The 26353-nt window shown below is 53.8% G+C and overlaps 1 protein-coding gene and 1 non-coding gene across 5 annotated transcripts in view; both read right to left on the reverse strand.

Moving 5' to 3' along the window:
* Positions 1–13287: 13287 nt before the first annotated feature.
* Positions 13288–26353, reverse strand: part of PHKA2 (phosphorylase kinase regulatory subunit alpha 2) — a 68495-nt gene continuing 55429 nt past the window's right edge. Inside the window, exons 21-32 of one of the 4 annotated variants that reach the window (XM_040997704.1) lie at positions 25125–25258; positions 24321–24477; positions 23486–23565; positions 23110–23188; positions 22868–22997; positions 21629–21730; positions 19377–19495; positions 18620–18649; positions 15979–16203; positions 14849–14902; positions 14041–14241; positions 13288–13526 (exon numbers count right to left, since the gene is read on the reverse strand). In XM_040997704.1, the coding sequence (XP_040853638.1) occupies positions 13356–13526; positions 14041–14241; positions 14849–14902; positions 15979–16203; positions 18620–18649; positions 19377–19495; positions 21629–21730; positions 22868–22997; positions 23110–23188; positions 23486–23565; positions 24321–24477; positions 25125–25258 (1482 nt within the window). In that variant the 3' untranslated portion in view covers positions 13288–13355. Of the gene's footprint in view, positions 13527–14040; positions 14242–14848; positions 14903–15978; positions 16204–18606; positions 18650–19376; positions 19496–21628; positions 21731–22867; positions 22998–23109; positions 23189–23485; positions 23566–24320; positions 24478–25124; positions 25259–26353 lie in introns of all 4 variants that reach the window. The other 3 variants (XM_040997699.1, XM_040997691.1, XM_040997681.1) reach the window with 3 other exon arrangements.
* Positions 22515–22616, reverse strand: LOC121171852. Its single transcript, XR_005886169.1, has one exon. It is a non-coding gene; the product is annotated as a U6 spliceosomal RNA (small nuclear RNA).

The raw sequence follows: 26353 nt of genomic DNA on the forward strand, positions 1-26353 counted from the left end.
GCTTTCCCAGGTCATTCGCGGGGAGCTGGGTTGGAAGTGGAGCTGCTCCCTAGGCTCCCTTCTTTCCTCCTGTGGTTGTACAGGCTTGTTCCTTGCTCTGCAGTGCAACACCTCTTGGTCTGTTCTAAACAATTGGTTTTTGTAGTTGGTGTTTGAGCTATTTTGGGGAGGACTTTGTTCGCTTGCTTCAGATTTTATCTAGACTTAAATTCTCCATTTTTGTTGACTTGCTGCTTTTTAAGTTTTCTTTTTCCAGAAACTAATATTGGTATAGGCCCTTGATTTTTACATTTCTAGAAAACAAAGGAATTAAAGTTTAAGTCCCTGTGTTTACTGGGTGCTGTCAGTGTGAAGTATTCGTTCTCAGGCAGTAATCTCCCTTTGAATTTCCTATTTTAGGGGGTTTCCAGGACTGTTTCTTTTCTACCTTGAAAAATTTCATTCCTTAACAGTCTGATTGCATTTGTGGCCACATGCTCTATTTTGGTAAATGTCTTACCAGATATACAACCAAAATGTCTTAGTGCTTGGAGTAGGACCCAACACACAACTTGTAAAAATCCTTGAACCATTCAAGGGGCTTTTGTATGCTGTGTGTGGTAATGACCTGAGCCAGTCCCCCTACCCTACCCCTAGGTGGCTCGGGTCTCGCTGGTCATAGGAAAAAGCATGGCAGGGTGGGAGCACTGGAACTTTGGGTTCTACCCCTTCCCCTCAGGGATCCCAACAGCCACGACAACTTGATCGGACATGCTTAAGTGGGAGGCCTGCACCACAGAGCTGAAAGCACAGGGTTTGCAGCAATCTCTGGCTAGTCGAACCCCTGCAGGTTCCTAGCAGAATCCCACACCTTAGAAAGGCAAGAAGCCCATGCTCCTTCCAACGGGCCTGGCCCTGCGGGTCACTGGGTGCCCTTCGTGATCTCATTGGTAACAAGTCAATAAACGTGTTTGTGAGTACTGTGAGCCAGTGTGAGTAAAACCCGGCGAGGGGGACAGCCCAGTTTATGGCAGGCAGCTTGGTGGGAACACAGGTGAAATGAGCAAGGGCCCAGGATTAGTTTCAGAAGTGAGGCTCAGCTTGGAGGACTAAGCCTCCGGCCTGTAGGATCCGGTCTAGCTGCAGCTGAATGCACTTGGCGTTGAATTAGAGCACACCCAACTTGATACCTGCTGCAGACTTGCTTGGGAGGAGGGAGGTCCACGCACCAGTGGCTGTGGAGGCTTTCTGAGCTGGGGAGTAGTTAGGAGATGCAGGGTCTAGCATAAGCTTGTTTTATTATTATTTTGTCACACCATAATGCTTTCCATGTATTTGTTAGGCTGAGGTTGTACCAGTTTGTCTATGCCTTTTCCTTATTCAGTATTTCTGTTCTGAAAGCATTGAAACATCCCACCAAACTATTTTCATTGTATTTCTATTTCCCGCTCTTCATACGAGGTTGATGCATGTAAGTTTATCATAGACCTCGTCCTTCTGGACCCTACCTGGAGTTTGGAACCTCAACTTGCTCCTTCTGCTTCTGTCTCCATGGCATTTTCCTGGTCTCTTTTTGGCATTTTAGTTTTAATCTTTGCCATCCCATGTGTTTCTCCTCTAAGCTGCATATACCTGTGTTTTTATTTTTAAAATGGCAATTTGGATGGTTTCAGTTTAATTACTTTTGGTGAATTGACTGGTATACCTGATTTTATTTTTATCCCTAATTCTTAACTACTGGCTAGTTGTATTGTCACTCATTTTCCTCCTTGTTAATATTTACTTTAGATAGAGTTAATGAAACGTACAGGCATGCTGGGTTTGAAATCTTTCAGGTAAAATTGAAAATGACGAAGTACCGGGTCTGGGTTTGAAGGGCAAAGTGCGGAGTCCTTTGAACTAGAAGCCAAGTAGCAGGATTGGGAACAGAACCAAGTATTTCCAATGTGAAGAAACCTGGCTCGTCCTCCATCCAGTTTAGGACAACGGTTGTTGCTCGTAGGGCGCACCTTGAGGGACACGTGTGCCAGCTTAGGTGGCAGGGACGGGGCCTTGGGTGCTGGAGCCTAGTGAGCCTGGTGTGGCTGCAACTGCAGGCTTGCTGGGTATGTTTTTCATGAGCTGCTTCAGCAGGAGGCTCCTGGGCTTTGTGCTCGTCAGGGACCCTGTCCTCCCTAAAGGAGATGCGTAGCTTTGGACTCAGTTTCTCAGTGCAGGGGCAGAAGGTCCAAGAAGATGGCCTCCTTGGCGGCCCTTGGGCTTTGGGGGCGGGCTGGGCTCTAAGCCAGGGCCATCTGTCTCGGGTATAGGTTCATGGCCCTGTTTGCAGATCCAGCTCTTGGTTCCTTCCTCCCCTGCATCACTGTGTGCGTCCCTGCGTGAGGTCCTCAGCCTGTGACGCCTACACTGCCGCACTGCCACATGGAATGCATGTCCTCAGCGCTCCCTGCCTTCCAGGGAGGGCAGTCATCTTAACAGGCATCCACTGGGGCACGCTGGGGTGGGCCACTTTCTATAGAATGGACATGGCACTCTACCTGCCCTTGGCAGGAATGCCAGCTTCTTGGCTTAGGAATGCCATCTATCCTGTGAACAGTGGAGCCTTCACTTGTCCATCATGCTCCCCTGCAAGTGATAAATTACAGCAGGACAAATTCACTTATCACTTGCAGCCTGATACATAATTAAAAATTTTTTTTGTTTGTTTTTTATTGGAAAGTCATTTACAGAGAAGGAAAGAAATATCTTTCATCTGCTGGTTCACTCCACAAGTGGCCTCAGTGGCAGTGTTGCCAACGCAAAGCTTCAGGCTTCTCCCTGCTACCAAATTTTCTGTTCAACAGTCAAGTACTAGCAATTGTCACACCCCCTTTGTCCTCTCCACTTTGTGGTTCAAGGGCATCCTTGAGAGGGGGACCCCTGGCTGTCGGCCTCTGCTGCCTGGCTTAGAGATTTGTCCCCAAGAGGGGGGACTAAATCAGGCAGGGGGATGGGGGTCAAACCCCAGAACTGGAGGTATAAAGCCCCAAATGAGCCCATGGAAATGGCAGCTCTGAGGCCGGGTGATTCACTGCCGCAACGTGACTCACGCGCTGCCGCGAACAATCTGTTCACAGTCAGATTTAATTACAGCCTAGACTGGTGCGGCCCCAGGCAGCGTGCACCCAGGCGTGCCACCCGCCCAGCGCACCCCACGCCCCCCAGGTCCCAGCGGGAGAAGAGGGTCCCTTGCACGTGCCATCTGGCATCCAGTACACTTATGAGCAGCTCTGGTAGGGGACCGACAGCCCCAGGGCTGCGGGCACCAAACAAGTCGGTAGGGTGGGGTTGGGGGAATGGAGGAACAGGGCTGAGGCGCGCCTGGGGCTGGCTTGGAGCCCTGGGCTTCCCCGGGTGCAGAGGCTGAGGCTGCAAGCCGCCGAGCGGGGGTGTTTGCAATGATCGATTGCGAGAGAGAAATCGGATTTAGTCAGAGCTCCCTCGAGCGAGGGTGGAGGAAAGCCTGAGGCTGCCTGCTGAGCGCGGGGGCGGCTGCACCGGGATCTGAAAAGCCCGGGGTCTCTCAAGCAATCCCCCAGTTACTGTCTGGCAAGGGGATCCTGCAGCCGTGTTTAAATCTTTGACATGGGACAAAGACAATTTTCCTTCCTCTTCAAAGCTAAGCATTGGTGCCATTCAACTGAGAAAAATCCCTGTCCCCCACCCTAAGCTGGCATTACATGGAAATCCCACCCTCAGCAACAATTGGCTTAAGTGGGCAAGAGGGGCAGCCTCATGCTACCTACTTCGGGGTTGCCAGATAAACACAGGGCACAGCCTAGTTCACACTGGCATTGTTCATAAATGACACATAAGGGAAAAAATGAGACGCGAGGACCCATGCCCTCTCATTTTTCAAGCTTGCTCCCCAAATGCCTGCAATGGCTATAGCTGGGCAGAGAACAAAGCCAGGAGCCAAGACTGCAATCTTTTCTGCCCGTGGGTGGGCAGGCCCAGCATTTTGGCGCTGTCTCCCAGCATTCAGGAGACAGAGCCGAGAAGCAAACCCAGGTACTGCGACGTGGGGTGGAGAGTATACGCCAAGTTCTCGTCCCATTTTTTGAAAAGTGTAAGCATGTCCCCAAAATTGTACTAAAAATGGGTTCATTGTTTATCTGAAGTCCAAAGTGAACTGGTGTCCTGTATTTTCAATGAAGTCTGGCAGCTGGACATGGGCTTTGAAGTCCCACAGCTTGGCCACTTCCACCACCCAGGGACTATGCAACTTTGAACAAGTGACCTGAGCATCAAAACTTCATTTCTTGTCCTGAGAACGGAGCGCTGCAGCAGCAGCCATATCTGGGACCAGGGAGAAGTTTGAGAGAACACATGCTCAAGGATGGGGGCGGGAGTGGCCCGGAAATAACAGCCACTGTGTGCCAGCCTCCCACTTGGGCCCCTCACTGCCTTGGGCAGCCTGCAGCTACAGGACCCGCGCCCCAGGGCTTAGTCTAGTTCAAGCTCCTGCCTTCAGCCCAAGCTGGCCCTTACTACCTGGCGAGACCTGCCAGTGGCACACCCTGTTGGCATTAAAGGGGCAGAGGTCACCGCGGTCCCCAGAGGACAAAGCCCAAACTCTTCCATAGTGCAGAGTTGCATTGTGAGGGTGGGCGGTTGCGGAAAGGGGTCACACTCACGAGGGAACCTTGGGGCCTCTTAGGTCACAGCACCTGCAGGCAAGGCCACTCTGCCTAGGCCTTTTGTAAGGCTGTCCAAAAGAAAGGCCAAAACCAACAGCGCCCTCTGGTGCTGAGGCTCTGGAACAGCAAAGAACGCAATGCAGTCACCTCCGGATTTGATTCACATCCATAGATTCAGCCTACCGCAGAGGGAAAATACCTGCGGGGAAAATGCACTGTACACAGGGACTTTTTGCTTTTGCATTAGTCCCTCAGTGCGTCATAACAGCTATTGATATGGCATTTTCATTACAGCCTATATTAGAAGTAACCTTGGAATTTAAAGTATACAAGATGGTGTATATCAATTGTATGCAGGTGCTACCCTATTTTATGAGGGACTTAAGAGTGGATTCCAAGGGAGACTGGAACTAATCCCAAGGGGGTGGCTGTCCCTTGAACTGTTCCACCTTGTTGCCCTTGACTCTAGCCAGGAGCTTCCTACCTCCCCTCATCCCCCACTGGCTCTGTGTGTTTTGTCTGGCTTCAATACAGAGATGAGTTGGCTGGACTTCACCCAGTTAATGCACCAGCACTGGCGCAAGAGGCTCCAAGACAGACTCCAGGTGCCCCAGCCAGGACCCCAGCTTGACAAGCTCCCTCCCCTAGACCTGCTTTAGGCCCCCCAGTGAAATTCTGAGTCCATCCTGTTGGTGCTTCCAGCCTTGGCAAGTGTCCTTCCCAGAGGATGAAAATGAAGGGCGAAGTCTGTGTGCCCCGGGGTGAGGGGGGACTTCTGGGGAAGATTTTTCAGGGAGGCAGGGGCTTGGGGGAGAGGCTCCTCAAGAAAGCCCTGCCCCCCTGCTGGCTTGTTTCATTGTGTCCCACTGAATGCCTCAGGATTCCGCCCCCTCTCTCTCTTCCTATTGGCTGCTCTTGCCTGGAGAGGACTACAGTTGGCACCTGAGCTCTTCCCAAAGCAGGTGCCTGGCAAGAGCAGGTGTCACATGGCAGCACTTCTGTGCGTTGTTGGAACGTCTCGGGTCTACCCATGCCTGTACTAGTTGAGCATTGTCCTGTTAATCTCTGGAAGCACTGGATAGTGATGGCTTACATAACTGCCATTCCATTTCAGAGGAACAAGTGGAGGCACGAAGAAGCTATGCCTAATTAGAAGGTGTGTGGGGATTGGGTTCCAGGCCTTGTCTGAGCGCAGGGGCCAAGAGGTGGACAACGCAAGGATTGAGCCCTCGGGTCCACAAATGCTGCCTCTGTTCCACTTGTGTCCGTCTGAGCTCATGTGGCTGGGTTCACATTAAAAGGGAGACTTGCTTAAGAGCCTGGCAGTTTCCAAAACACTGACTATGCTTCTTCCAGTTTTAAGTGGGGCCTTCGTTTCCAGGATGACAGCTGGAGATGGACTGGGAGGAAGTGGGTCCCCAGCCACAGGACTAGTCTTTGACCCAGCTGATGCCAGTGCCCCTCCCCTTTCTGGCATGGGAGGATGTTGGAATCTTGACTGGCAAAAACCGTGCACAGGTCCCACTGCTGCCCATTGGCAAACAGTTTGCCTCTGTTGGGACACTAATAGCTTCACACCTAGCAGCCATGCAGATGAAGAACAAGGTCATGGTACTGGACTTGCATGGCCTGAGTCTTTGGGCTTGGGCCCTTGGAGCCCATTCGCTTGTCATGGACATCCAGAGCTGCTAAGTACATGGGGTAGCAATTGCTGACTTGATGACCAGCTGTCAGGAGGGCATCCTGCCTGGCAGGATCCACCTTAGAGCGGCACATGTCTTCAGTGAAGTCTTTTTTTGTCCTGAACAGCATTCTTGGGGCCTTTTCTTGGACTTGCCCCCACCTAGGCTGGATGTGGCTTTGTAACCCCAGGTACTAAAGCAGAGAACTTCCGAGTTTACTGTCCAGATCTTGTGTCAACCAAGAAAACGAGCACCTCTTGTGCAGTCCATCTGTAGGAGATGGGCGGCGCCCTTTGCCTGGATCTGTGTAAGCCAAGACTCTGCAAGTGGCTTCTTGCCCTGATCTCTTGTTGGGGGGTGGGGAGAGGTGTGGACATCTGGCACCCAGTAATTCTGCCGAGTATCCATTTCTGCAAGCCCTGGTGCTGGCAGTGGTCATCTTGCTATGCAGAGGCACCTTCAGTGATGGGCTGCTCTTCACTAACACCCAAGGGTTGTGCTTCTCGGCTAGGCCTGCCAGGGCTTTCAAGCCTGTGGGCCACTGGCCCTGATCCCCCAGGGCACAGTCACTACTTGGGGGCCTCCCCAGAGCCCTGGAGCCCCCTCCCAGCAAGTAGCACCGCCCTCCTTCCAAGGGTGACTCACTACGTTTCTTGCTTGCTTGCTTGCTTTTTTTCTGATTGTGCTTTTTTTTTAAAGTTTAAAAAAAGCAATGTATCCAATTTAAAGTGCAGCCCAGCACATCTATTTAAGTGCAAGAGGAAGCAGCCTTTGAACAAGTTGCAGCATGTGAAAGTTTGGAACTGTCCGAGGGCCTCAGCTCCGGAGCCTGACCTTTCCAAGGCTTCCACTTGAACAGGTGCATTCTTGGGGCTATTGGATGCGGCGTGAACCCCCACAAGCTCCCAGGTGCTGTTTCTGCAGGCTCCGTGGCTGAGTGCCTGAGGGCAGGCAGGGCTGGGGGAGGCCACATGTCTACTTGCACCTGATGTGCCACCACAGGCATACAGGCATGGTGCTTGAAACTGCTAGAAAGACCAGGAGTGTTCTGGCCTGAGACAGGCAAGGTGGCTCCAGGAGGGGACAGAAATAGCTTCTCCCTCTCCCTTCTGTCATTCAGTCGGCGCCATTTTCTGACTCTCAGATTCTTGTCTCAGAATGGCAGCAAAGCAGGGGCCTCTGAGACTCAAGTGGCCCCCAGGCCTGCCAGAAAGTGAATTGGTCTCGGCCATGTGTTCCTTGACTCTTTGGCTCACTCGCTCTCAAACGCAGCCCTGTAAACCTGCCTAAGCAGGGCAACCTCCGCTCTTCCTGAGGCGCCCCACCCTGCTTCCCTTGAGCAGGTGATGTTGCTGGGAAGGGTTGGCAGTATCTACATTTCTCTCCCAGACTCCGGCCCTGCCCCCTCTGGCCTCCTAACTCCTCCTCCACCAAAAACTTGGGTGCAATTCTGCTCGGTCCTTTGCACTGCCTCTGCCCTCAATCAAACAAGCTCTTCGCCCAGGCCTTGCCGGCTGCACTTCCTGCAGGTCTGAATACATCTCACTTCTTCAGAGCTCTCTGGTTACCCCATGTCAGTCTCTCTCTTGGGCCCCAGGCCTCCCCACCCCGCTTCTCTATCTCATTCGTGTCCATGAATCTAGCCATCCTCTGACACCTGATGTGTGTCCTTGCTCCTTCATTATCTTGGCCAGGGAGATGAGGGGCGGGGTGGGATTGGAGTCCTCAGTGTTCTCCCACACACAAGCCAGGCTCCTCTGGGGAAGGGCTGGTCCCTGGTATCCAGGGCAACACACTCTGCTGAGGCTGCAGCCCGAGTGTGGCCCTGTGGGCCTGTTCCTGCCCTCTGCAGCACAGACCCTTCGCCACCCTCACCTTCTGTTCTTTGCAATCCTGGGCTCTGCCACATGTCTGCTGGCCCTATGCCTGGAATGCCTCTTCTAACTCAACCCCTGTCACCCCAGCAGGACCGGCTTATTTTTGTCTTTCTCCTACTAGGCATGTAGCCATTTGCACTGCAGCCAGCTGAGCTTGGCACCAGCTGCATATGTGGGTGTTGACGATAGCAGGCTGATGTGTAGTATCGTCATGGTCCTGGGACAGAAGTGCACCTGCTGCGGCTGGCGGTACCAGCCACGCCCTCTGCTGGTCAAGTGTACTCACTGCCTCAGGTTCAAAAGCTGGGGCCCTTTCCCTTGAGGCCAGGAGAGCAGTGGGGGACCCTGCTGCCACCAGAACACTTGGCGCAGCTGCCTCTTCTTTGGGTGCGAGGAGCTATCAGCTCTCAGCAGCTCTGTGGCTAATGAGGGACAGAACTGGGTCTTGGGTGGGTGGGGGAGGGGAAGAGGTGGCCACCTCACCTCCCCGCTGAATAGACTTCACATACGCCTACCCACAGGCGGCAGGCCTGTGACAGCTGGGTGAATTATTCACACCGTTGGAACCAACTCGTGGGATCAGCCTCTCTCAAGTCTTTATTTTTAAACCCCCAGCTGGCTATAGACTTGGGACAAGATGTGACAATCCTTTACATCTTGTCCGAGGTGGGTTGTCACTCGGGCTCCAGGAGGGGGCTAATTGGGCTGGGCAATGCCCACCTCCTGCCCCAGGGTGGGGCTCAGTGGGGGATACATGGTGGGTGGTTCCAGGTGACAGCAGTTATCCAGCCACCACAGCCTGGGGCACCTCTACCTAAAACCGGAATGTGACCAGGCTGTCTAGAGGCTGGAGGTGGCCAGTGGATGGCTTTGCTTGCACTAGGGGTTCCCGTGGCCCCTCGCCGTGCCTGCCCCTTGGGAAAGTGGTACACCGTGCCCTCAGTTTCCTGGAGTGGATGCAAGGGTGGGGGAATAAAGACCCAGGGTCCTGGCCAGAGTGGACGCGAGTGTGGGATGTTGAGCACCTTGGTCCCCGACCTGAGTCTGGGGCTCCCTGAGCCCAGAAGCAGACCCCTCTCTGCTTGAGGAGGTGGAGCTGCCAGCTCCCCTAAAGGCCACAGCATACCTGACGGCAGGAATTGGCAGTCACTTGGGTGACAGGTGGCACCTTCCCTAGTCGGCTTCCAAAAGAGCTGAGGCGATGGCCCCAGCGGCAGTGCCCAACATCAGAAGTATCTGCAGTGCCAGCCTAGCAGTGTGAATCTGGGAGGGGGGGACAGTGATAATGGGGCTTGAATCTTGCTCGGACACCTCCAAACCTGGAGACTTGGCCAACAATCGTTAATAAAACACATTTCCTTAGCTCACCTGGTCAGAGTTGGTTTCTGTTACATGCAAGATAAGAGCCAGTGATCTAAGGGTCACATGGAGATTAGCACCGTTGCTAGGATTGGTCCTGGGCAAATCCATTCTGTTTGTGTCTGGGAAGATCTTTCTAAAAGAGACGTGGAAGTTTAACCATCCGCTCACAGCCATGGAGATGCTGCTTTGCTCTTCACAAAGCCTGCCACCTTGGCCACACCAGCTGGAGGTGGAAGAGGCTGCTGGCCACCTGCCACGACCTGGTCAAAGCCACAGAGGATTTAGATTCTGGATTTAAATGTCCTACTTACTCGTGGGCGCTCTGTGACTCATGCAAGGAGTGCTCGCCCCAAGAGCCGAGAGAATGTCCTTACTTGGCAGGGCTGGAGCCTCGCAGACCACATGTTCAGGTGGCCCATGTGGGACTTCATGGATTTAAGGCCCAGCTTAATCTGCCGACTCCAGCCTCCTGCCAACAGACATGGGAGGCAGCAGGTGACAGCCCAGTGACTTGGGTCCCTGTCCCTCACCATTGAGAGCCTTTGCTGGGGGTGAACCCCCAGGCGGGAAGCCTGTCTATAATGGTTTTGCTGTCACTCGTTTCTCTTAAGGAACCAGATGGGGAGGCACAATTTTCCGTTCCCCACCACTCAAGTCGGTTCCTGCATGCAAAGCTATGCCTGGCACAGCTTTGCTGGAATCACTTTTCAGAAGAGATCACATAATGGGATCAGGAAGCAGAGGGACGAGTCGCACACATTCCAGGTTCATTGCTTCCAGTTATTCCGGGCCTCCTAAGAAGGCATTTTTTGCCAAAATTGCACATATGCTCCTTTAAAAAGCCCACAGGCTTCTGAAGGATCCTGCACACCCCCGCGCCAGCGCTCAGCCCTGCCCGGCATCGCTGACTCAAGGCCAAGGCTTTTCCTACATGGCTTTCTGCAGGAGTGGGGTTGGGGGAGGGGATCCAGCTCTAAGAGGGTGATAATGCTGCTTTCTGAGCCTCGCAGACAGCGCTGTCCCTGAGAAGGCATCCTGGGTGGGCACGCGGTGCTGAGAAGGGCAGAGTGGATGGCAGGGCCTACAAAAGCACAAGTGACCACCTTGAGACCATGGCGCAGAGGGAGTGGGCGGCCTTATCCTCTGACTGAGGACGTGGAGAAGACGAGCGCTCTGCCCGCACCGCTGTCATTTACACCAAGGGGGACGTCAAGCCCTCCCGTCTTTTGCCCAGAAATAAATGACATCCATCCACTGACAAACTTTGCTCCTGCCCCCCGCTCTTCTGGGTTTTGTTTTAAACTCTGGGAGCACTGCATCCTCTGTACAAGCAACTGATGCTGACAAGGCCTTCCGCTCCAGCCTGCACTCAGAAGGGCCACAGCCTGACAGACCCCCAGCCAGGAGCGCCCATCAGGAGAGTGCGAGCCTGCTGCCTCCCTGCCCACAGCTCCCTGCCCACAGCTCCCTGCCCACGGCCTGGGTGGCCACCAGATGTCCCTGCTCCGGCTGCCCCATGCTTGGAGGCTGTTGATGGGGGGCAGTTCATGCATACCAAGTTCTGTGCTGTACCAGGTCTCTGGTACTTTTTGCAAATTGGTAAAGTGAGGCATGTCGAGATCGCTACTTTTATTGGCACCGCCATGACCAATGAGACTTTGGCCAAAGCCAAGGAGCTGCTGAGATAGCCAGCAGTTTTCAATGGAAGAATGAGTGGGGAATGTTTGTTCCCGGCTCCACAAGCTTGCCCTGGGAACCAGAACATTTTTATTTCCAAGTCCAAAATGGGTGTCTGGCTCTGAGGGGGAGCCAGGAAAGAGCCCCCACCCCACCCCTGGGTGTTAGGAAGGGGCCAGCTCACTCCTGCAGGCTTCAGGAGCTACCTGGCTCACTCTTTACAAACAGAAAACTGAGGCCTGGATGGGATGTGAGGGTGAGGATGCTTTGGGAAGGGACCACATGGAACCCAGGCCTGTGGTGGGCCTCAGCTGCTCGCTAAAGGGAGCTAGCCTCAGAAGGCTGCTCCTGCTCCTTGAAGCCAACAGCTTGATGCCTGTGGAGATGCCACCCTACTCCAGGCTTTCGTTTCAAAGAGCTTTCAAAAGCACCTCACAGGCTGGCAGCACTGCTGATCACACTGCCCTCCAGTCCGCGCCCCGGGGCCAGAGCAGCAGCTGTGGCATCTGGGCCACTGGCAGGCTTGCAGGAAGCAGCAGTCCCCGCCCCCCAACACACACACCCTTCCCACACTGTGTGACATGACTTGTTGAGGTCTATCAGATGAATTGCATGGTGCTGTGACTCTTATGGTAGGCGCCTTTTAAGAACCTCCCCATCACCACCACTATAAACAACATATAAAAAAGGGCTCTGGCAGTGTGGTCCTAACCCAGGTGGCACATTCAGAACGCCAGCCCCCGGGGCATTGGGACCCTGCTCAGCGGCAGCAGCCTGAGCTCTAAGACTTCAACCTTCTGGACCAGCCAGGGAGCTCCCAGGAAGGCCTTGTGGGCAGAAGCTTGGCCATGCCATACCCTTGGGTGCACGGGCCCCAGGCTGCCCTGTGGTTCTGGAGTCTGCTCCCTAAACAAATAGAAATGCAAGATCTGTCCAAGTGTGTTTTAGCAGAAAGTGCAAGAGACGCTGGGGCACTGGCATGGGGGGGTGGGTCGCACATGGCTGGTACCTACACACTGCCAGGTGTGACAGGTGCACTGACACACTTCTTGATGGCCTGCTTAGAGAATAGCTGTTAGTACTTGACTGTGAGGGGCGCTGGCTGGCCCATGGCCTTGCTGCGGCTCCTTTATATAGCTGGATCAGGGCCACAGAGCCAACCCTTTGGCCGCCAGCTATCTGTTTGCCTTCAAAGTTCTTTCCACAGAACCGCTTCCCCATGCTGGGTGCATATTCCCGCAAGGCAACAATGCCTAGTAAACAATCCCAGCTACCACAGGACACTGGCAAGAGATCGGCCAGCCCCTGGCAGGGTTTCAACCACACTGACCTGAGGGCCTGATGGTGCTAAGGGCTTCTCTGAAAAGGGGTCACCCTCCCAGGTGACCTGTTTCTTTAAGAGGAAGCACTGTTTTCTGTGGGAACACCACTAATTCCCAGGGCATCTGCTGACTCATGCCTATGGATGGCTCACCCAGAGCCCAGGAGCAGGTGCCTGCTGCTGGCACATTCACCCCAGGCAGAAGATATGGGACTTTTCCTACCACAGGAGGGAGCCCTAATTCATGGGCAGCTAGGGATAACATACATCAGGACCTAAAATGGACTAGAAATAATCATGTAAATCTTCATAAAAGAGAAGTCTATTACATAGAGCAGCCACAGCAGTGGGATGAGAGGCCCAGGAAATGGTAGCCAGTGTGGTTCACAGACCCCATCCTGGGAAGACGTTCCTTCGATCAAGGTCCGCTTGCCTAGTTCTTGCGCCTGGGAGCATCTCTCCGTCTTCAAGATGTCACTAGCTCACAGAGCCTATTTCTGTAGCTCTCAGTTACAGTCAATTGCCAAGTCCTCCTCGGAGTCCAGGAGCCCAGATGCTATGACAAATGTTGCCATGAAATGATCCCAGGGTGCTTACTGGGAGCAGGAAGTAGGGGCTGCGGGGGAGGGGGGAGCTCAGGATTCCTCGGCTCTCATTGGTTTTAGGTAGAGAGAGGGTTGCCATGGCCTCCAGCGAATGTTTGAGGGGGCTGCTGGTGCAGGGGGTCGTGGGGGACGAGTGACAGATGCTGAGGGTGGTGGTGCCTGCAAGTGAGGGCCTACTGCATTTGGCAGCCTGAGCTGGGCAGCAGCTCCTGCAGGTGAGAAGCCACAGCCTTGGTTAAGTAGGTCATGGTGCCGTAAGCCCCGCTCGGGGCACTGTCGTAGAAGAGGTGGTAGATCCCCGTGCCTTGGTCTTTTTCCAGAGTGTCTGTGGCTCCCATGGTCATCTGTAGCAGAAAAGGTAGGGTATGTGTGCGTGGGGGGGTGAGCAGAGGCTGTCCTCGCCCCCCAGTGGTTCTGCCTGTAGGAGGTGGCACAGCAAGCAGGCAGAGGCTGCCTGGCCTGGGCCACTAGGATGGCTGCAAATCCCCCAGGACAGAAGGTGGCCAGCTCCCAGCTTGGTGCACTCACAGACCTGACTCTGTAACTCAAGCGCTACCTGTGACAGCTTCCCCTGACTCCCAAGTTTTGTGTCCAGGGCAAGTGGTGCCCCCAGTGCCAACCACATGTATAGCAAGGGATGGTGCTTGAATGCTTCCCATGCTTCCCAAGTGGCTGCTATGCCATTTTCTAGCCAAATGGCTGACATTTTTTCACCATCTGTGATGACATTTTCTTTGTTCAGCTATATTCCTTTCCATTGGACACAGAATTCCAGCCTCAACAGAAATGGCAGCCAGTCTGTCTGGCCACGCATGTGCCTTGGCCATGTGGTAAGTGGGGGTGGCTGGGTGCACCCACCTGCTCCTGTAGGAACAGCTGATTGGCCATCTGCACGATCTGGTCCACGTGGATGATGCCCCCAATGCTCTCCATCTCCGTGTCCGAGAGCAGTGTCAGCACCATGATGGCTTCCACCAGCAGTTGCCGGTACTCAGGCTGGGGAACGCGGTTCAGCACTGACTCCACATGGACAGCAAACTTGATCTCGTGTGGGGTCATCTGCCAAAGGGATGGGTCAGCAGCCAGCAGTGAGACGGGACAGCTTCAGTCCTGTAACCCATGCTGAGCAGCACTGTGGGATCCAGGCTCAGGGCAAACACTGCTCCCTTTCTTGGCCAAGTTCCTAATCTGCGGGCAGGAGGCAGGGCACACTCTCCCCCTGGCTGTTAGCTGGCTTTGCCCTTGCATGCTGATCCATGCTACGAGACTGTGACTTCAATAAACAGGAAGCATTTCTTACTGTTCTTGTGGTACAAAGCATGGGGTCTTGACCAGGTCAAACTTAAGCAACTTGTTAAAGAATGCAGACAGCTTTAAGGCAGGGAAGGTGGGTCTAGTGAGTATGGCTCCTTTCTTGTAGGAGGGCAGTTCCGGGTGTTTAGTAAACTTAAAACTCTGAGTCTACAAGTGCCGCTTCTCAGGGGAAGAAGCCAGAAAAGCTGAAACTAGGAACCATGGGAGAAAAATCTGAGGGTCAGGTGGCTAGCAGGCTGCGAGCGAGCAGTGGCTGTGGGGCTCAGGAGAAGCAGCCCGGAGGCCGTCCAGGACCAATGCCCGGGGTCAGCCTGCGGCTCAGGGGTGGGGCTTTGGGTGTTTCCCATCTTACCTCTCGAGTTGTTGAGGACGGGAGGACGTAACCGTCGATGGAGAGACCGTGGCACTGGAGGCAGAACACAGCTCAGTCAGCTTCCAGAAGGTGCTCACAAGTGTGCACACGCACACACAGCTCCTGCTTGCACACACACCCGGCCCTCCCTCCTGCTCTGGACTGCACCGACTGTCAGGTATTTTTAGAGTGCTCATTTGCACTGCCTGCAGGCTGTGTTTTCCATGGAACAATTGGAGGGAAGCAGCAGGCAGCCTTGGGACTGCGCAGGTACAGTGCCCCAGGGAGCTGCCTCTGATGCTTTCCAGAAGCACTGCCTCTCGTTTGGCAACCAGGCCTGGCGGCTGCCAGGCCCCCTTTAATGCCATAATGAAGGCAGACTTTCATGGCTCCTGCTGGCGGAGAGATGCCTCACTGCCTTTGCAGGCATCTATTTTTACGGTTTCTATAATAAGCACCAATCACAAAAGACTGGTGCACACACAGACCTGCACCTGCACTAGCACCACCACGCATATCGATCTGGAGTGCCGGCTCAATACAAAACGCTGCTTTTTCATAACAAAAGCATCCTGGTGCCCAGCCAGTGTGGATGCAATGTGTGATGGCCCAGGAAGCACAGGGATTTCTTCGAGGAACAGTCTGTTCCTGTTGAATTCCCAGTGGCCTGGCTGGTGGTGGCTGGTGGCAGCTGCTCTGCCTTCACCCCATGTGGGCTGTGCAGCTTCTAGGGGAGGCCCAGCACCCTGCCCTCCGTACCTGAGGCGAGGCACAGATGTTCTGGGGCTGAGGGAGGAGGGAGATGGGCTGCCTTTCCCACACTCTGCTCTGGTGATAGGTGTGCAGGTTCTCCTGGGTCCAGGGGCACGTGTGCAGCCCGTGGTTACACCACCTCATGCTGGTGTCTGGGGACAAGCTCTGGTGAGATGGGAAGAGCTCCCAGACTGATGGGAACCCCGGCTGATAGCCACAGGTGCAGCGGGAGGCTGGCTGAGGGGAGTGTGGCCGGGCCTGCGGGGCTCAGCCAGGCTGATCTACCTCCCAAGAACAATCGGGGTACAGGACAGTTACCAGCCCCAAATGTCCGCGGGGCCAAGCTGAGAGCTACTGAGCTGCCAGAGGGTGTGTACCTTCTGAAGGATCTTCCACACTCTCTGGTAGAAGCCCACGGGGACTCTGTTGATGGCTCCGTCCAGACGTCTCCGGCGCAGCCACTGGCCCTGCCGCTCCCCCCAGCTGATGTGATGGCCTCCCGAGTCAGAGGAGGATGTGCCCGTGGGCGAGGATGGGGTGCTGGACCGCTGGAAAACAGACGGCATGCAGCCTGCAGTAGCTGCCAGGGCTGGCTGGGGCCACTCAGCAGCCCGCCAGAGGACAGCTGTCTGTTGGGAAGGACAGCTGGGTGGCCCAGGCAGAACCATCGGAACCTAGTGGCTGGGGTTGGGGGAGCAGGGATCCCCCCTCCTGCCAATAAAGTCTCTTCTCATCCCTGGCTTCATTTCAGGCCCACGTGGCTCCTTAGCTTCCTGCAGGCTCCTGTCCACCATGGCAGGTGCTATACCATCCAAAGGAGCCTGGACGTTGGTGGCAGGGCTCATGCTGGGGAGGGGGGTCACTCTGGGGCCAAACTGCTGCTGTGTCAACCCCAGCTGGACCCAGCGGAGCCTGTGTGGTCCCTATCCTCACCTGTCTTTGGGCTCCTGGTTTGGAGAGAGGTGCCTGGTGGAGGGGGTCTGGGGAGCAGGCTGAGAAGTGGGGCAGGCTCCCCTGGTATGTGCCCCAAGTCCCCTCCCTGCCATGGCATTGACAGCCCATTGTTGTGCCCTAGATGGATGCCCTTCATGCTGCCACATATATTTGTTCTGAGCTCTCTGGCACTTTGGTTTCTAGAAGCAAATACCCACTAACAGGTTTAAAAGCGAATCAGACATGCTGAGTATGCTAACAGGGCAAGAGGTGGGGTTGCCTCCTTGCACCCGTTTGGACTGGAATAGCTCTTACTTGGAAAAGGCAGGTAGGCTGTATTCCATCCAGCTCATTACTAGCATTTCAATAAAGCATCAGTTAGATGCCAATAAAAGTAATTACAGCCACGCTCATCAGTGATGCAGCCGATCTCTCCTGTGAGCACATGCATACGGGAGGCCAACATGCCCGGGCTGCCCCCTGGACACACAGGGCTCCCCTGTGGTGAGCAGCAGCCTGGGACTTAGCGCTCAGGATGTAGGACAATGCTTCTGAATGTCCAGCTCATCTTTCTAGAGCCTCCTCATTGGAGCAGGCTATTAGCATCGGTGGAAAACCCTGCCCTGATCTCCCTGGTTAGGGGAGAAGGCAGGGGGCCACAGGGCTGAGGGAAGAGCCCAGGGCAACATCCCAAATGTGGAGGACTGCACAGCGCTGGACATGCTCTGGCTTACAGAACAAGAGAAAAGCGACTCGGTCACATACAGTGACCCAGGGGGTCCGAGTAGAGGGCGAACAGCCACGGCCAAACATGCGCCCCTCAGAAGGAGGGCACACCAGGGGTTCTCGCCACACTTTAAGGCCCCTCCAGGGCCCAGGGCCACCCTCTGGCAGCTGCTGCCTGAACTGGCTTTCCTCAAGCAGCCAGTGTTACAAGACTCCCACTGTGCTGGCAGGGTGTCTCTTGAAGTTAAGGCACTGCTTTGGAGAGCTGGTCACAGAATGCTGATATCCTAACATGGGGCCGTGAAAATCTACAGAGACAACCAAAATACCCACAGCTGCTCCTAACCCTTGGCACCTAACAGGCATTCTAGAAGGAACATCAGGCTGATGATCCTTAGCCAAATACCTATACCTCATCCAAAAATCTAGAATGTACACTTAATCTGCCCGACGGTGGTGGTCTATGGCCACAGCAGTTCTGCACAATCAAGTAAAAATGAGACTGCTGAGGCGCCTAGCATGTTTTCAGTAAAGAACAATCTATTCTCTTGGCGTAAACAGACAAATGTGGAACTTGTACTGCCTGGGGGAACTTATACTGGCTGGTTGAATGCAAACCTATCAAAGAAGGAGACCATTTTGTTGCCATGGTATGCAGAGTACAGCCTGAAATGGAGGCAGAGGGAGCCACTTAAGTTCACCCATAGCCAGGTTTTGGGATGTGCGGAACCAGAGGGAGCAGCTACCGAGTGGCCGACACAGGATGATGTTTAGACAGTGGGATTCTTAGCTTGAAGAGAGCATAGTGCAGTTGAGCAAGCCCAGGCTGCTGTGCCCTGCGACGACTTGGGAAACCTATACTACAAGTTGTCATGGGACACTAGCTCATTAGCCACGTGACTCCAGGTTTCTGGGGGAAGGATGAGGAATTATGTCACCAAAGCAGAGCAAGGTATGCCAGGGCTGTTTGTAGGCCGGCTCGACAAGCTTCCCCGAGGGACTTGCCTAGGTAGCACCCCTTGTTAAAACACACCCACTGGGGCAGTGCCTGCAACATCTCTTGTACAAAGTATCCTACAAAGCTCAAGCGTTGGCTTGATGGATTTAAGACCTGGGACAAGACCATTTCTCCTGTTGGACCCTGCTCTCCGCCTGCCTCAGGGGCTGCCTGGCACAGCCCATGCAGCCCTCCCCACCACCCTGGGCTGCTGGTCCCCAGCCCCCGGCCCGTCTGATGGGCAGAACCTTCCTCTGAACATTCATTCCCATTCTGCATGTGCATGACCTTGCTTTCCACATCCGACCCAGAGAGCACGAAGCACACACAATAAAGGGCAAAACAAGGCAGAAATGTTTCACCTGGTCATCAGCGCTAAATCGCCTAGTCATCTGAAAGTGGAAAAAGACAGGAAATGAATAAAACCCAGCTCTGAGTCCAGAACATTCTACTGTTTCTGGCATCCTCTAACAATCCAGGACAGTGTTGGGCACGCGGCAGGGGGTGGCCCATTAGTGCACCATGACTGGAGCTGATGGGTCAGGCCAGCACATTAGGAGGAAAGCTGAGTGCATTGCCCATTCTAGGCCATGTTCATGGCTGGAAAGAGACATTCCAACTGTGGTTCGTGGTCAGGTTCTAGCACAGTACCTGGCACATTAGCATCAGAGATGCTCAATTATGGTGCAATTATGGTGCTGTGGGGGCAGCTTAAAAGAATGAAGCAGAAAGGCCTGCCACCGGTAGAAGACCTAGCCAGCATGGGCATTCCAACTTATTTCCAGGTCCCCCTAGCGTTCACATTGGAAAAACACAATTTGAAGGTTTCTTTTGTGTGACTGTTTAAGCGGCAGAGAGGCAAATCCAGACAAAGTGCGTGTGGGGGGTATTCTAGAACATTCATGTAACATGACTTTAAGATCCAAGTTGAGCAGGTGTGGGTGCACACGTGGCTCCGGGATGTCTGCCCGGGCACAGGGCCTTGTGCAGAGGGCAGAAGGGACAGTCCCTGCAGGTCTCGGGGCCTGGGTTCCTGCCACTTCCTGAGGTGAGCCCAGGCAGGGGACCCGTCTCTCCCTCCTGTCGCTGCTGCAGCCATGGCTGCCAAGGGGTTCTCACCTGTTTCATCTCACTCCTCAGCCTGGTAATGCCGCTCCTCTCGGTTTTGGTGACCCCAGTATGTCCCACCTCGTGAATGGAGATGGCAGGGCTGGATGTGGAGGAGTGGATGGGGCGCACTGCAAGGAAGGAGAAGCACATATGGGGCATTCGTCCTGAGGCAGGAAAAGTGATTCAAGGTCTGGATCCATAACCCACTGGTCAGGAACGCCAGTGGGCCAGTGTCGCTTCTGGCCGGGGAGGGCTCACAGGCCCACCGCGTGGCTCTTGACAGCACCTATGAAGATGCAATGTCACTGCAGCAGCACACAGCTAGCGAGCCCTCTACGATGGGAGTTGATCTGTTTAATATTTATCAAAGAACACATCCTCCTTGTAGAAAGCTGAGACCATCTACCCAAGGAAACCAGGACTTAACACCTGCTGATATTTTAGTTTATCCCACCAGGTTTGTTTTTGTTTATTGTTGTTTTTTTGTTTTTTTTTAGATTTATTCTTATTGGAAGGGCAGATTTTACATAGAGAAGGAAAAACAGAAAGATCCTCTTTCAACTGGCTCACTCCCTAAGTGGCAGCAATAGCTGGAGCTGAGCTGATCCAAAGCCAGGAGCTTCTTCCAGCTCTCCCACACGGGTGCAGGGTCCCAAAGCTTTGGGCCGTCCTTGACTGCTTTCCCAGGCGACAAGCAGGGAGCTGGATGGGAAGTGGGGCAGCTGGGATACAAACCTGCACCAATATGAGATCCCAGTACATGCAAGGCAAGGACTTTAGATATTGGGCCCCCCACCCCGTTTTTAAATCTGTGTATGTTTTTAACTTCCAAAACAGACTTATCACAGATCTATACACATGAGCTATACACATATAAGATATGTAAAGCTGGGGGTTCTATGACCTAAATCTTGCATTTCATATCATACATGTCTTCTGGTGGCATTGCGTGGCATTAGGTCTCAAGTGGGGATGGGTTGTAGATAACAAACTCAATCTGTATTTCTGAGAGGGTTTCTCATAGCTAAGCACCCCACACCAGCCCAGCTGGCTTTGGTCCCCAAGGCCCATGTGACCCTAGGGAATGACAAGACTGCTGAGTGCCCACTGAGGGGCCTGAAACTTGGGCACCAGTTGTAAAATTTGGTGGAGAGGCTGTCCAGGCCCAGGGGCTGAGGTTTGAGATGGCGTGGCGATACTGCGGTGCTGGGTGCTCATGGGATAGTTCTCTGGCGCATCTCTGGGTTTCATTAGCATTCTGCATCTTTTTGAGCATCCTGACTTATACAAAGTGAACAATCACAAAGGACAATTAAGAGATGATATATTTGAAAGATGGCATGTCTTCTGTCCTCCTCCGTCATTAGACACACTTGGGGCTTTCCAACGCCCTTGCTTGGCTAGGCTGGTTTCCCTGGGCAGCTGCAGTGTTAACATCTCCTCCCAAACTGCCACAATTATCTGTGCCAGGCCACGCATGACATGATGATGAGTTGAGCGCATGCAATATTTATCTCACACATTTCCGTTTAAAGGAGCGTGCACCAGAGAGCACTGGGAATTACTTTTGGAAGATAGTCTCGGCACGGCTCCCTGAGCCAGGCACTGGGCACATGTGACCGCACAGCATGGGTCGTGTTTGCGCCTGGCACACACTCGAGAAAACACGATGTGCCCAATGTCCCTCTTATTAGCCGAAAGGCATGGCAGCCCCAGTGGAGGCCTTGGCTTGCCGAGGCGAATCCACCCGTGCGCCTGCACATCATTGGGCCTTTATCACTTCTCCTGCTCGTATAATTGCTTTAATTATAATTAGAGAGCATTCATGAACAAGAACCCTACCAGGGCTTGGGTGGGTCTGTTTGAGAGCTCACTGTGAACCAGGGGCTCTGGGGCTGAGCAAGCCAGGCTGGGCAGATGAGAACTTGGCTTGATGCTTTGAGACCCATAAAGGCCAGGGCAGGTCACAAAGGTGACTTGGACGCATAGCACTTACATCTTGACACTTTACGTGACTCCCAAGGCCCAACACTCTCACACACACCTGTCCCTTACCTTCACCTCCCCCTCCACTCTGCAGACAAGTGCTGGTGCTTGATACTCAAGTGACACAGAGGGCAGGGTCTGCAGGGGCCACTCTGCCATGTGGAAGAAAATGCTCACTCGGCAATCTGCTAGCATGCCAAGCCCTCTGGGCACCTTGCTCACACACTGCCTGCCGCGAGGGACGCAGCCCCTGCGGGGGCCGTGCAGGTACTCACTGCTGCGCTCAACACCAAACTCTTTGCCGCTAAGGATGTGATGCAGCAGGTTCTTCATGTCGAAAGGGCTGAGGTTCATCAAACTTTCAGAAGCTTCTTCCCCTACAGACAGACATCGTGTGAGCTCCCCAGCCAGCTGCTGGGCTGGGAGCAACGGGCGGCGGGGAGCGGGGCGGGGGGGGCGGGGGGGAGGATGCAGCTTGCTCGGGATTCCCTCACCTTTGCCGCAGGGTGGCATGCGCTGATCCCGGGGGACCCTAAGGCCCATCTCTTCACTCCCTGATCACCCATCCCACTCATGCCTGATGCATCGCATCTTGCAATGGTTGTTATATTTAAACTGGCTGCATTTTCACCAGGGAAGGTCTCTTTTAAAAATTTTATTTTCTGATACAGTTCATAGGCTCTGGGATTTCCCCTCCCCCTCTCCAAGTCTTTTCCTCCTCACAGATTCCCTCTGTATTATTACAATAGTATAGTCTTTCATAAACAGTCATCAATCCATCCTTCTGCTATTTAAGTGTATCCTGACATTGTTGGCATTGACAATGGCAGAGTCCAGCATCCTACAACTTAAATACATATTTATTTATTTACATATATATGTATAATCCTACAAGATGTATTTAAGTTTCACTGAGTTGGAAGTAGAGATGCACACTGCATTGTATCTTCACATCTGGATATGTGACAGTCTTTATTACAGTTACTGTACATCTCCTTAAATGAAAAGCCATAAAAACAAAATCAACAGGAAGAGTAGAAAATTTACGGCATGAAGTTCAATAACATGCTCTGAATGACTAATGTGTCACTGAAGAAATGAAAATCAAAGACCTTCCTGAAGAAAACCATGCTGTTGTGTAACCTATGTGTCACTGAAGAGAAAATTATGGAACACTTCACAAATTTGCATGTCATCCTTGTACAGGGCTCATGCTAATCTCTATCTGTTCCAGGTTTGGTCTATGTGCTGCAGAGTGAGCACGGGACATGCCATCTCCCAGCAAGGACAGCCAGCACCAGCGAACTGGCATGGCAGGAGCAGGGTACAAAGTTGGCTCTTGAGTGCTCCTGGGAACCCTCTGAGGGGCCATCTCCTGTGAACTTCACTCTGTGGTGCACAGGCTGACAGGGAGGGCCAAGCTTGCCAGTAGGGCTGAGAGGCCAGCTCCGGAAGATGTGGGCATGGCTGCGGTGGGAGCCAGCCTGGGCAGGGCCTAGCAGCTGCTTCCTCACCTGAGCAGTTGAGGCTCCTGGCCAGTTCGGTGGCCATGACCTGGATGATGAGTCCGATCCGCAGTCGGAGCATCTCCACAAAGAGGCTGGGCTGGGCCCTGACGTACATGGCCAGGTAGACCATGATCTCCTGGTGGGACACACAGGGAAGCTGTGGAGCTGAGGCCCCGCCCGTTCTGGGGAAGGCCCCGCCCCACTCCGCCCCGCCCCGCCCCGCCCTGGTCCTCTCACACAGGCCGGACCTGGGTGAGCACCGCGATGCTGATGTCCTCCCCACTGGCCTCATAGATGAGCTGCGTGAGCTCCTCCGGGGGCAGGGGCCTAGGGGGGTGCGGGGAGAGGCGTGGGTCACCGGGCTGGGGGCTTAGGGAGGGGGGAGAGGTGGGGTTCACCGGGGACTTAGGGAGGTGAGGGGAGAGGCAGAGGTCATGGGCCTTAGAGCCCAGCCTCCAGGCCTCCAGGCCTCCATGGGAGAGTCCTGATCTGTGTATCAGACGAGCCTGTAGGCCAGTAGGCCAGTAGCTTGCCAAGGCCCCTTCTCCTGAGCTGTGAGAGAAGCTGCAGAGGTCCCAGGGCTCCCCAACCTGCACCTGCCCCACCCTCAGGCAGGGCACCTACGCAGAGATGGTCTTCTCCCGGGGCTCTGGAGGCAGGCCCACCGTGAGCTGCTTCTGGTGGGAGAGCAGGTCTGCACAGGCCTGTGTGTTTTGCAAGGACAGGAGAAAAATTTGCAAAGCTAACAGGGAAGGCTCATGGCCAATATGATCATAAACATATCTTTATAAACTCCATGGCCCATGTTTGCCCTTTACTTGTAAATTCATACCCAGGCCTCAGACTTTGTGACCCAGGCAATGGCCAGCTGCTCAGTCTTTGCATCTGCAGCATGGCACAGCAGCTCTGCAGAGCCCGCCCGCTGGAGCCGCCGCAGTGAACCTTGCAGCAAGGCGGGCAGAGGGCGTGCTCACTGAGCGATGGCGAGTTAAGGAGCTCACTTTATTCCTAAGTAACCAATTTGCCTGTGGCTCGTACCAGCGCATGCCCTCACCTTACCGTTGCACTGAGCTCTCCTGTCTTAAGAGCACCACTGGATTTTGCAGGGCATCATGGTTATGAATGTTAATGATCACTGTGCTGCAGATGTGCACAAGGCGAGAGCTCCACTTAAGAGGATGCCAGGCCACCAAGTGCCCTCGCCTGATTTCTGGAGAAGCATCTTTCTCATAGCTGGGAAAGAGCTCAAATAATCAACTGAAGAGTCCCTCCCTCTGCTTGCCTTCCTGAAGCAGTGGGAGGTCAGCCAGGCAGGCCTGGCTCCAGCCCCACACCGGCTAATTGCTTCCCTTACAAATCCAAGGTGCTGGCCTCGCACTTCTGTGACCAGTGGCGGAATGGGGATGGAGTGCCGGGGACTAGGGAGGGCCAGTCAGCCCAGCAGACTCTGCCACTCTACCTCGGCCAGGACCTCCACTTTCTTCCTGAGCAGGCCTGAGATGTAGCGGATGAGCCCCCACTCCTGGTTCAAGCCAGCTTTCCCATAGAGCTCGCTGAGCAGGCTGTGGACGGTGATCCCGTGCTGTCCAGAGAGGGCTGTGTCCCAGCTGGGACCCCTGCAAAGAGGTAGAAAGCACCCAGGAATACGGGCAGGGAAGAGGGGGATGGATCTCACCGGAGCTGCACAGGGAGAGTTGAGTCCTATCTAAGCATCCCAGCTGTAGGTCTCCTGAACAGAGGCCTAACGCCAGGACACTGCTGTCCTGGCACACTGCCACAGCAGGGGAAGGGATGCAGGTCTTGTTCGTGGCAGCATACTGGCCTGCTGGGTGACTATAATCCTAACCCTGTCTTGCAAGAATGCCAGGAAGACTAAGAGCTCCGGGGACCTAGGGAAGCTCGGTGTAGTGACAGGCAGCTGGTGCTCCGCCGAGGACGACTGCCTGCCGCAGCCCCTGGGCTGAGCGCCTCACTCGAGTTTTAGGAGCCAGGGCCTCCAGGAGGCCAGTCAGATCACAGAAAGAGCCTTCATGAGCAGCATTCGTGCCCTCTTACAGGAAGCCCCGCAGGCTGAGCTCATCCCGCCCACCATATGAGGACACCCCACGAGGCACTGTGAATGAGAAAATGAGCCCACGGGAGATGCCAAGTTGGCCTTGATCCTTGGACTTGCCAGTGTGTAGAACAAGAGTTCCAGACGTGGAAAGGCTACCCGGGGCGTGGGGATCTTGTTACAGCAGCCCAGAGGGACTGAGGCTCTTACTTGATGACATAAAGAATGTACAGGATATCTGCTTGGTCCTGTAGACTGGAGCAATCCTTCAACTGCTCAAGCAGCTTCTCGCAGTCCATGCCACTTTGGTCATCTCCGAGCCACTGGAAGTCACCTTCAGGCTCCTGGGCACACAAAGATCCAAAAACAGGAAAAGGGGATGAGCAAGAGAAGGGACTTTCAAAAAGAATCCAAAGCAAAATGCCACCCTGGGCTTCTGATGATGTACTGTGCTGTGGTTCAGTTTCTTGGTGGCTCTTTCATACCTTTATTTATAGGCTGGTTTTGATTTAATGAATCGCTTGCTGTGTTGGTCAGTGTTCAAGAGGCTACTGTTTGTGTGGGATTCATTTATGCAAAGTCAAAAAAAATAAGCAAAATTACTGGGTTAAAAATCACATGGCAGCTAGCTTTGGACAGGAGGAGAAAGGTGGAAAGAGGGGCCAGAGGGTGGGAGACAAAGGGACTGGAACACTGTGCATTTTGAAAGTCCCTGGGTATTCTCGGCGCCTCGGAGTCTCACCCAGGGTTACGCCATACCAAAGCATCCCCAACATCTGGAGAGTTTGGGCTGGTCTGCCCTGGCCTTCTCATGCTGAGAGGGCAGCATCAGTAAGCAAAGGCAAGGATACGAGGCTTGTATCCACGTGTGTATGTTAGCTCAGTGCTAGTTCACTGCTTCCTGAATTTCATGTCTTTCTGTAGGTTATACTTAGGTATTTATGAGAGCAAAACAAACATCAAAGCTATCTTAGCTTAAAATCAAGTTAGGTTAACTTGATTTTTCTATTCAGATCTTTCCGGATCTTTCTACTCAGATGGGAGGCTTCTGGGTAAGACAATAAATCTGAGAAACAATAGGAAACAGCTACCTGGAGATTTCATCCTCCTGAGGACTCCATTACTGGTTTTTATCAACAAAGAGCTCCATGCTGTGGACCACAAGCACACCTCCCTCGGCCGTGGACGGGGCCAGACAGTGAACTGATTTATTTTCTCTAGGGCTGGGGAACCATTTGGATATTGATAACATTATTTATGGACCATACAAAACTATCAGCTGAGTAGCCTGCTATAGACTTCCTGGATTTTGAATCTTGCCTGCAGTTGCCTAGGCAGGCCCAGACCAAATGATTCCACCCGCCTGACTTGGCCTGCAGGCTGAGCCTTCCCAGCCCCGCCTGTGCTACCATGATTCTGAGGAGTAGGCAGAGAACATT

The sequence above is a fragment of the Ochotona curzoniae genome, unplaced genomic scaffold (genome assembly GCF_017591425.1).
Source record: "Ochotona curzoniae isolate NIBS_2020 unplaced genomic scaffold, NIBS_Ocur_1.0 contig_1274, whole genome shotgun sequence".
Taxonomy (NCBI): domain Eukaryota; kingdom Metazoa; phylum Chordata; class Mammalia; order Lagomorpha; family Ochotonidae; genus Ochotona; species Ochotona curzoniae.